Here is an 11,979-nt window from a genome sequence, read left to right on the forward strand (position 1 = left end):
AGCAAACGACTACAGAGCTTAAAAAAAATTAAACACCGTAAATAGAGTTGGAATTCAATTTAATTGTAACTTAGTAATTATTTTAGCAATTACTAATGGAGTTGACACAAAAAAAATATTAACTGTATTAGAAGTAACTCGCACACACAGCTCTTTAACTATCTAAAAAGTTAAAACGAAAATTATTTTAAACAGAACGTGTAGAAATGAACTCGCTCGCTGTTTCTTTTGGGATCAAATAAATTGGGTAAAAAAGGGATTGCGGTTGTTATCTCGGTCTCCTGAGCTTAAAGACTTTCTTTTTAAATCTACTAAATATAAATGAATGCTTTTTTATTTTAACAACACGTGTATACTTAGATAACAAGGCCTCTCTCGGGCTTAGTTACTCGATAAATGATTTTAAGGCTAAGCGCCATATGTGCCTAGTCACTTCAAGCCTGGTGAAACTGTAAATGCCTCTTCAAGGCAATAACGCTGATCAGTCACAAAAAATAACTTTAAACAAACAATGTATAATTTTTATTTAATTTCCTTAGAAAACAGTGTGATGATTTAAGAATTTTGCAAAACAAAATTAAAATCCTTATAAATAATCGAAAATCGATAATGGCCAGACAAAAATAAGATTAAAAATATTTTTTTTTTTCAAAAAATTTTCACAAAGTAATATTAAAAATGGCAAAGGGCAATTCAAAATATTTATAAAACTCAAAGATCAAATTCCTGAAAACCGAGAGGATGTTGAAATTTCCGTACTATCCTTGTAGGCTGCTGAGTTTTTGGTGCAATGGATACTCGGCGACCTATCTTTGTTGCGTTTTCATCCATATGTGTCCCGGGAAGTACTGAGAAACGCCTGTAATCACAGTTTTGTTCACATTTTGTTTTCTGATTTAACATATGAACTAAGCACATCAGTTTTGGCGTAGGTAAACTTTATTTTTGAATATAAGTTAAGTAGAATTTATTATTTTTTATTTGGCACCTTTATTTCTTCTTTTCATTTCTTAATTTTGCTACTTTCTTCTACTTTACATAAGGACTATCTACCTATGTATATGTATAACTTAAATATAAGAGAAACAAATAACCTTGAAGCCGGTATAACAGACATTCTTTTAAACAGATACTTTGCAGCGGAACGCAAATCATCGTCTTGCATTAAATTGACCATTTCTTTCTCTCGCTTCACAAGTAACGCCTCACTCGATCCCACTTCCCCTTCTCCTGACACGTTTACACACTGTAGAAGAGTAATAGACAGTATATCAGATTGAAAGTAATAAGTGGGTAAAAATATTATTAATAGCAAATAAAAGCTGTAACAAATATAGCATCTTTAATACAAAGAAATGTGTTTTGTCGACCGTATCAAAGAAGGCAGCGACATCTGGGAAGCCGTATGAGCGAGCCAGGCTGGCGCCTTCGATGAGCGCCGCCCGCGCCTCCGGCCGGTTGTTCTGTAGCAAATGACATCGCGCCAGCAGGAATGTCATATTCAGTAACCAAATACGTTGGTCCGCGGAGCGCGCTTCTATATGAAGATAACACATGAACATTTTTATATACGTGGACATATGTAATTATCGAAGTCTATGGACATCCACAACACAAGTGCGTTAACAACCTTCGAAAGAATTATCTATTCTCGCTTATTGTAATAACATACGTTTTACAAAACTACTAAATAAATACTCAACCAATAGTTTGTGCATTGTAGTCTTACAGAAGTGTGCGCAAGTTGTCGGTATATGTGAATATGTACCGGGGGTAGTGTTAAGTAAACTATTAAATAAAGTCAGTCTGTATCTAGAAGTGGTGGTTTTATTACGTGTCCTTATGTCAATACAAGTAAAACTATAATTGTTCTTTTTGATAGTTTATTATTTGTGACAACAATTTAAAAGCTGCATATCAGTATTCATTTTTAAAATTATTAAGACCTGATATTTCATTCTATATCTAAATCTTTACATAGGCCATATACGATACATCGATATGAATTAAATAAGAAACTGGCTAATGAAAATTCCAGGAACCTGTATAACCTAATGTATTATGATTCCGTTTTAAAAATGAAAACGTAACTAAATTTTAATATTTACCGGTCTGGCCTTTATGAGCGTAAAATCTAGCTTTATACGCCTGCTTTGTATCAACGTGAAGGCGAGCCAGTTCATGTAGAGCGTAACATCTCTCCGATGCTCGTCCGTTAAGAGACAGTATGCGCTCTAAAGTTCTAAGGCGGCGTCTGCGAAGAATCGGAATTACCAGAAACAAATACAAACAATAATCTATACTAATTTTATAGACAAATATATATTACAGGAAAGATTTCATTGTTTGTTTGCATTGAACAGGATGCGAAACTACCGAACCGATTTGAAAAATTCTTTCACCGTTGGGAAGCTATACTCTCTCTGATATAGGCTATACTTTCTTTAATTTCGCGGGGACGGTGTTGCGGGGAACTGCTAGTTCACAATATTACTTAAGGTTAAGGAATATTAATTATGATACTTATTTATTTTATTCACCAAATCAACAGGCCAACGTTGAAAGACATTGAATTTCTTTTCAATAAATGTTATATGGTTTGAATAGGTACTGTCGTGATAAACTGCCTATTCCTCGGGGGCTTATTCATAATAATATTAATCACCTGACATCGCGCGGCGGTGCCATGGGTCTCGATCGCAGCACGGAGTCGCGACTCGGTTCCCGTGACACTGTAATTCCTAGTAACACAAACGATCTCTTTTCACGATCTTCCTCACTCATTGTTTCTTTAAAGCGTTTCTAAAAAGTTAATATGATTATAATGAAAGAAGCACTTTGGAATGTTGTCACTAAAAATATTTACGATGATATGAACTACTGACAAAATCTGCATTGATTTTTATTTAAAAAAATAACATACAAGCACAGGTGGGCACAGTTAATCGAAAAGTTAACTTCGTTAATCGTTAATTCGTTAATTAAAAAATTAACTTCGTTAATCGTTAAAACGTTAAATTTTCGAAAATTTAACGCAAGTTAAAGTTAATCGTTAACAGTTAACCATACCAAAATTGTACATACTAATTTCACACTTATTGTGGCGACACTTGTTTAAAATAGTAATTTGACTATACATTAGTATTATAGACAAGTATTCATTCATTATAGTATATTTCATTACGAGTGCGGAAAGCCTGTCATTGCAAAGAGATCCGACAAATGTCTACCCGACCCGAGGCGCAGCCGAAGGTGAGGGTTGACAGTTGGAACAAGTTGTAATGACAGTTCCGCACGTGTACTAAACAACTATTTTTAATACAGTTGCGAAAAATGAAACAATTTAATAGAATAGTAAAAACACAATAAACTCAACTAACTAAAATGTTTGAAAAATGGCGCCAACCGTTAAAGAATACAAATAGATTTTTTTTGTTTTCTTCACCCATTCTGGGAAGGCAAAGGGAACTATGCCCAAACGGCCAAGTCTTCGGTAGATTATTTTTATTAATATGAAATGAAAATGAAATTTAATGAGATTAAATAAAATGAAACCTAACCTAATTCGTTGAATCAAATCATTAAATCTGATATTCTAACAAATTAGGAGCTTCTTTTTAGAAATATTTGCATGAATCATAAAAACTTCAATGATTTTTTTTCGTAAAAACTTCGCGGTTGTTTTTTTCTTTTTAATAGACATTATTTTGACAGTTGGGAAAGAGAACGCACGAGTTTGGAAAAGCTAAAGAAAAAGCACGAGTAAAAAAGTGTTTTAATACAGCTGCTCAAAAAGTGGCGTATTGCAGGGTCAAAGAGCGTTCGGAATGTGGGCTATTACATACTCTTGCTTTTATATTTTATACTCGTAATGAAATAAACTATGTATTTTGAACCTTCTTTTTCTGTTGGTCACGTCTTTCCCGGACGCTCTGATGCATCACACTTGCACGCGAACTTCACATATATCAATTCGTTCGTTCACCAATTCGAGTCGCCGACAGTCGCCCATCATAGCTGAACTTATGAGAGTGGCGTGGCGCGTAATTTAAACAAAATGACAGCACGTCTCCAAGTTTCTAATTTAACGATTAACGGACTTTTATTAACGGAAGTTGAGTTTAACGGAAGTTAACAAAAGCGTTAACACTTTTTGAAGTTAACTTAAAAGTTAATCCGTTAAGCAAAATGTTAACTTCGTTAATTAACGATTAACGGATTAACGAGTTAATGCCCAGCTCTGCATACAAGTAAGTCAAACGGACTTAATTGATTACATTTTTCGAAGAAAAACGAGTTAGTAGAATGAAATGCAAAAATTCTAAGAAATCGACATTCACCTGATCCAAGAAAACATTAGCGACCAGGTTATATAATTCGACTAAAAACTTCTCTTTGTCAGGTAGTAAGTTAGCTGGCTTCCTAGATATTTGTTCCATTGCGAATTCTGCAGCTTCTAAGCATTTTGTCGTATCGTGTTCTTCGAATATAGTCTTAGCAGTTCGAATGAGACGTTTCGCGTCTACTTCATGTTGTTTTTGAGCGTGGCCGAGTCTTTCCTTGCGAGCTCGGGAAAGACGCGCTCGGGCTTCTGATTCCGCCGACCTTGCTGCGTATAATGGACGACGTTCGCGAAGTACCGCCTGCATTAGCTTACTAATATTATAAACTAGCTTTTACCCGCGACTCCGTCCGCGCGGAATAAAAAATAGAAAACGGGGTAAAAATTATCCTATGTCCGTTTCCTGGTTCTAAGCTACCTGCCCACCAATTTTCAGTCAAATCGATTCAGCCGTTCTTGAGTTATAAATGGTGTAACTAACACAACTTTCTTTTATATATATAGATGCGAATATTTGGTTGGTTGGATGAATGTTTGTGAAGGTATCTCAAAAACGGCTAACGGATCTCTATGAAATGTGGCATAGATGTAGATTATAGTCTGGAAGAACACATAGGCTTATTATGTTGTTTTTTTAATTGCGCGTAGATGGAGTCGCGGACGACACCTAATTTAGTAATCAAATATAATGTGGGTATGAAACTAATCCTTAAGAAATAATGAGCATAATCTTTAAGAAACTTGTGAGTTGTGATTTATTTTACAATTTTGATTTTCCTGTATCTACAAGTTCAATAAAGCAGGTGCATTGAGATGTTTGTTCTTATTAGAAAATTTATTTAATGAAAAATATACCAAGCTTCCCAAGAAACTATGCGATCTATACAGATCTGGTAATAAAGAAATAAATAATACAGAAACTTCATCTCTCTGTATATTTACAAAGACAGTAATCCTCTCTAACGCCTATAAATTATCGCTTTAAGATCATTTTGCAGCAAACCATGATAATCTGCTACGGATAGGATTTCACGGTCCGTAGAATAATGGAGTATACTTTTTGAAAAATGTTCTAGATTAATTATGACAAATGATATTGAAACTTTCTACAGTAAAATTTTGCGTACTTGTCGCTTTTCTACATCAGCGCGAGCTTTATTGGCTAATTCGTAAAGCATCTTCGACCCCTGTTTGTTTGCTGACATTAATCTTTCATCTTTGCACAAGGAAATAAGGAAGTGCTTGTCATGGGCCATTTGTTCTAAATACTTTGATGCCATTAATCGTGCAATATGTTCAGTCTTTTGTTTTTCTACCCGCGATATCTCTTGTATCTATAAAAATTAAAGCAATAACAATTTAGGCTGCAGAACTTAACTGTGACCAAAAAGGATTTATTCAGAATGTATACATTAACAAAATGAAATTATATTCATTTAAATTAACGTGTATATTCATATGTGTGCTTGCATGTAGTAAACTGTTACGGGAGTAGTTCGCAAACAATTTATACCATCGAGTGGTTTGCATTCTACGAAAATGTCAGGGCATTTCGATTTCGTAGTCCTTTTAGCGACAACTGCAAACATTGCTATAACACACATTTCTATTGTATGTGTACGTTTTCTGTTTGTACGTTTAAATATAAGATGCACTTGAATAAAATAAAAAAAAACGATTCATTAATAATAATGGCAACTAAAAAAATACAACGATACCTGGTGAGTCGGTTCCTTTTGCATCCTGCTACGCCGCATAATTACAACCGGTTCAAAAATATCTTTTTCCATGTGGTCTACTAGTTCAACATCTTTAAGTAGCGTATTTGCAGATTTCATTACTTTTGTTGCGCTTAGACCAGAACATTCTCGGATCTAGGCATAAATGTTTAAAATCATGATCACAGTTTACTTTTGTTACTATTTATTAAGATAGGCCTTTTACACTTTTCATGGGTGATATTTGGAGATGACGAAACAATATCTCAGCTTTATGATATAATAAAACTAATTAAGAATTTCCATTTCGCGTAATGAATTAATTTGTACCGTTTCTTCGGCACATCTGGCACAATCGGCGAAGTTCGGTGGCAGAACCCTCAGGTTCTGTCCGCAGCTGGCAAGAACAAGAGAACGTTCGAAGGCACATTTTTCGTATTCCGTCTGTGCTTTAATCTGTAGCGCTGTCAAATTATTTGGCTCGAGTTCTAAGGAAAACAAAAGATGGACGCTGTACGTGACTTTTCGATGGGCAATATTGTTATAGACCTACAAGGCTATCTAAACCAGTAGCCATAAGACAAACTAAATTATATCAGCTCACTAGCGACCCTCTGTCAAAGAAAAAATGTCTCAACATCCTCTTTGTACTGTCGGTGTTATTTCTTTTTTTCTTTTATCTCATTTTATATGCCTAAGAAGAAATACCCTAATATGATATCAAGACATGTTGTTGATGTTAAGCTGTAGAGCCAATTGAGATTTATCGTTTTTGGAAAACGTAAATTTAAAAGAATACCGGCCGCCCGCGCCACGTCTTCCAAAGCCCCTTCATAGTGAGTAGCTTTTGCCCGGGCCAGACTTCTACCGAGCAACGACGGGACATCAGAGCTCTAAAATTCAAATTTTAAGTTACAAAATAAAAACTATTCTACTACGATATATATTTTTAATACCTAAATAACAGTTTTATTAATTTATTTTCAACTGTCGCAGGTTAAAAACAAAGGCTACATCGCCTAGGTCATTGGCATGAAGCACGAATTTAATAATTGATAATGACATCTGTTAAATATAAGTTACACTATAAGAACAGTACGAAAATATTCTCAAAAAATATAGTATTTTCTTTTTGTTGGCATTCATGCAGATAATTATAAATATGAAAAATAAGCTTACATTCCAACGTAGAGCTTCGTTGTAAGCTAAAATTGCTTTTTCGAACTGCTCTAAGCGTTGTAGATAATTTCTGGGGAATGTTATTTTTAATCTTATTATCTTAAAGGTAACATTAAAAGAGAAGAATTAAGTTAAATTTACAATTTAAAGGTTATCTAAATTACGTGTGAGAGAAAAAAATATTAAAAACGCTTAAAATAAATTTGGAGTCAAACGCTTCACTCGTTAAAACTGGTTAAATATAATAATTGCCTTTTACATTTAAAAGATTTCTTTAGTAACAATCGCTTAAAATCCTACCTTCAAAATAAAAAGGAGACTATAGAAGCTTTTACTTTTCTTTATATGAGCAACATTGTATTATGATGATTAATGTTTGGCAAATTGACAGGCGAACATTTTTTCTTCAGCTAACTTTACATTAATGTACTTACCCCCTTTCTCGATATACTGTAACTGCATTACAAACAGGTTTTTCGAACGGTCCTAGCTTTCTCATATCTTTTTATAATATTTTCCGTATTGAAGTAAAATTATGTCTTCCTGTAATATTCAAAAATCTCGATGGCTTATACACTCAAAATTTGAATGTATGTTTTAATATGACAGTATTAAATTGTCGCATTTTTTACAATAGCTACAAATGAAAATTAGTGAAAGGGTTTAAGAAAAATCTCTAACTAATAAGATTAAATTGTCAAGTCTTAACACAATTTGAGAATAAATGTTTTCAATTCAAACTGGAGTTAATATAGAAGGATCGCAGTATAAAAATAGTACATGACCATTAGTCACCTCGTAAAAGGATCCTTTTAGTAAATTAAGAGGTGCCTTCTCAGTAAAAGCTATACGCTACTATTTTATCCAGTGAGAGCGGGCGGTATCTTTTTCCTAGAGACGTGTCGACCCATTTGTGTCACATCTAGTTTTAAATCACAAAATGGCCCGACTAACATAATCAAATTCAGTTCAATGTGAAATTCATATAAAAAATAAAATTGAACATATTATTGAAATTAAAAAAATATAAATTGTTAAGATAATTTTATTTACATACCAGATATTTCGCAATTTTCATACTTATACTTTTCAGTTAACAATTCAAAGTACCTTCAATGCATTTTATATTACAAATGTACCAATAAATTATCAGTGACAAACAATTTATACACAAATAGTATCATTCCTTGTCCTTGCTCCCACAAATTACTATGGGATCGGTAAAAAAAAGTGCTCACAATAACTGTAATTATGTTTGTTATATTTTTTTTGAATTGAAGTAAAAATAAAATTTAACACGAGGTTTATTTCTAAGAACACTTAAAATGATCTTGATTTGTTTTTATAAATCCCTTTTATTTTCTTTCCACTTTTAATCTTAAAGGCTCTATTATTAATTAGTAAAACTAAAATACATTTTAAGAAAAATAAAACTAAAAGTATTATTCAGAAAACGTTGGTAAAATTTTGAAAATAGTTCTCGCATTAATTTGATAATATAGTTTTGTTTTCATTGATTTACAATGTAAATGAGTTGTTTTGATGGCTGTTAAAAATTAGTTTACTGCATTTTAATAATATTAATTAAATCGCCTTGATAAATTTACATCGAAGCTATTAAATGATCAAATCAAATAAATTGCGTAATTTCTTGCTTGTTAAAATTTTTTTTCACTTCTTAGGACTCAATTTAATTGAATTTGGTCCCGAAACTTAATATAGTTCAATTACAACAATTTTCAATCTACGTAAAGTTAAACATTAAACTATTTATAATTACCGTAGGCTTCCACTGACGAAAACTTTGTATCATGACATATTTTGTTTTCTTCGGAAAAAATGAGACGGCAATGTAATTTTATATTGATGTATTGACAGTGTAAACCCACGGTTATTTGGCTTAATGACCATTGTTATTCCATTCTATCTTATCGCTGTAAGTGCTATAATGATATTTTTTCTTTTTTTACTACCATTAATTCTAATAGTTCTATATTTAAATTCATGTTTCTGATGATTAGGTTCTGTATTAAAATGTTTAACAGTTTCATCGGGAATTTTTTGAACTTTTCCTCCTTTTAGTTTGATCCATCTGTCACTTTTAAAGTTATACTCTACACCAAGTGATAGCAAAAGATCTTCAAATTTAGGCCATTTGGGTATTGTTTCATCTCCTTCAATATTATTAAGTTTTATATCCACTGCCATATCTTTTGATATGTTATGTAAGCGATTATCACTTATATACAAAGTATTACTTAAAACGTTATCTAAAATAGACTTCTTGTTTTGTTCCAGTTTCGTACTAGACATTCTTTTTAAATGCTTCTTATGTTTTGGTAATTTATAGTTCACATTACTATCAAATTTATTTTGTGTATTTACATTAAAATTATCTTCATAATCCCACAAGTCTTGATCCATTTCTGAAAATAATATAATCAATTTATTTCAATTGTTAATATGGGGAAATCTCCAATGAATGCAGAAAATATATAGTTAATGTAATAGTTAACATGAAAAGGTATCTTGTGTGTCTGATTTTAATAATAATTACTTAACTTAATACTTATTTCATTATTTATAGTTTTTTTTTAGTTGGTAGTTATAAGAGTAAATGATTTACTTATGTTATTTTCAAGCAATTTCTCACCAGAGGATTCATCTAAAGCTTCAACAATGTATGTCTTATCTCTCGTTCTTTTTTTCCACCTTTCATCTCCTCTGCCTACAAGAATATAGAAATGTTACCAACATAATTTAATATAAGACAATATATATCATACTAATATTATAAATACGAATGTTTAGATAGATAGATGGTTGGATGTTTGTTTGAAGGTATGTCCTTCCTATAAGGTGATTTTGATGAAATTTTGCAAAGTGTAGAACATAGTTTGGTAGACCATAAAGATAGGCTACTTATTAAGTTTTTTTTATTCCGCGTATACGGAGTCGCGGGCGATAGCTAGTATAATATAATATTACATTTATCCAACTGACCTGCGAAAATTATGCATAAAAGCAAGTACAAAGTGGTTAAATTCATTTTTTCGTATGACCGCTACAGTAAAATAACCTGAAACAAAGATAAATAAATGTAAGAGATAGAATTATTATTTAAATGAGTATAATAATTATTAACTATTTAAAACAAAAGCCTGACACATCACAAGGTAAAAGGTTAACCTGAATTTTAGTAGCCGGTAACCTTTACCACAAGGAATGTTATAAAAAATATTTCTAGTTCCAACACGCTCTTACGCTTCATTATACTAATGTATATTAATCTATTTTTAACCGACTTCGAAAAGAGGGAGGTTATTAATTCGACTGTGTTTTTTTGTGTGTTGTATATATATGTAACAAAAGTAAAAAAATGTAATTGCGATAAAGATCAAATAAAAATCAGAATACGGACACTCGGTAATACATCGCATCGATTTTTGTTGGCCTTGTATTAATAACGATTTCAAAATTAGATTAAAATTAAATGTCAATGGATTTACCCTAATAATCCTACATCGAAACGCGATACTACTTACTTAATTTGATATAGCAACAGTTTTCGTAGTAGTTATTTTTCATTAAGGTGATCAAAAACGTTTTATTCAAAATGTAGCGCAGGCTAAAACTAAATTAACAGATGGTGTTGTAGTTTCCGCAATATTAATGCTAATACTTTATTGATAATCGATCAATTTGGAATACTGACAAAATAACATTGAAAGCACATTTCGGTGCTTCGAAGTTTCGTGAATGTTGAACGGGTGTATCAAGTATGCCACACAAAGCAAATATTTTGTCACAAAACTGAATATCACTTCGTGTTTTCATTGCCAAAATACATAGACAAAATTTTATTATTAAAACTGTTTTTTTTCCAAAGCGAATAAATTGAACGACAAGACGAAATATGTTTTGACTGCAATCCACGGTCAATACCTACATTTATGTGATTCAAATGAATAACGTACTATCTTCTATCTTCTGTATCTAAGATTTGCCATTTTCGAATAAACATAATCCTGCTGTATATTACTATAACTTCATATATTTTACTACTGTAAGTAAAAAAATGCATTCACGCTTGATTTACCCGCGAAATTCAATGAGAAACATATATAGTCTCTGTTTTTTTAAAAGAGATTAAATACGAAGGCGTTTTATACAAGTGCAACGGTAAATGGAACTGTTATTTTTCATGCTTTTTGCATTTGGAGCAGCTGTTTTACTGGTGGAGATGCGTTAGTAAGTCTGACGGATGTTGACAGTATGCAAGCGGATGTGATATGTCAGGGAAATTTTCCCGCAATTTTTTTTATTCCTCCAATGACACTTTATTACGACGGTATAATTTTTAAAAGGGTTTTATTTTGCACAAACAAATGTTGCACTTATAGGAGTAATGTTTTTCTTATGTATATTTTTATTTAAAAATTTGTGATCTGTTGTGTTTTGAAGTAGTCTAAAAGGCTTTATTTTAAAAAGTAAGTTGTAATGTAGTCTTATTACTTAAGTTCTAGACCTTTAAATTTATATGAAACGGAAATCTTACTAATATTATAAATATGAAAGTTTGTATGAATGGAAGAATATTTGCTATTACGTATCTCTATAAAAGCTGAACGTTTTTTTTTCCATTCCGTGCGGACGGAGTCGCGGGTAAAGGCTAATAATGTTTGTATAATATCCACATTTAATAACGTATTATTTTTCTTATGGTTTCTTTTTTATAAT

The 11,979-nt window shown here is 32.0% G+C and overlaps 1 protein-coding gene across 1 annotated transcript; it reads right to left on the minus strand.

The window, feature by feature from the left end:
- Positions 1–711: 711 nt before the first annotated feature.
- LOC106721168 lies at positions 712–7,756 on the minus strand. Its single transcript, XM_045679864.1, has 12 exons — positions 7,674–7,756; positions 7,240–7,309; positions 6,860–6,953; positions 6,391–6,548; positions 6,061–6,216; positions 5,470–5,676; positions 4,341–4,643; positions 2,666–2,802; positions 2,109–2,254; positions 1,371–1,537; positions 1,095–1,246; positions 712–859 (listed from the first exon to the last, which is right to left on the minus strand). The coding sequence occupies exons 1-12, from the start codon at positions 7,736–7,738 to the stop codon at positions 712–714; spliced, it is 1,803 nt and encodes a 600-aa protein (XP_045535820.1). The 5' UTR covers positions 7,739–7,756.
- Positions 7,757–11,979: the final 4,223 nt, after the last annotated feature.

The sequence above is a fragment of the Papilio machaon genome, chromosome 10, assembly GCF_912999745.1.
Source record: "Papilio machaon chromosome 10, ilPapMach1.1, whole genome shotgun sequence".
Classification (NCBI taxonomy): domain Eukaryota; kingdom Metazoa; phylum Arthropoda; class Insecta; order Lepidoptera; family Papilionidae; genus Papilio; species Papilio machaon.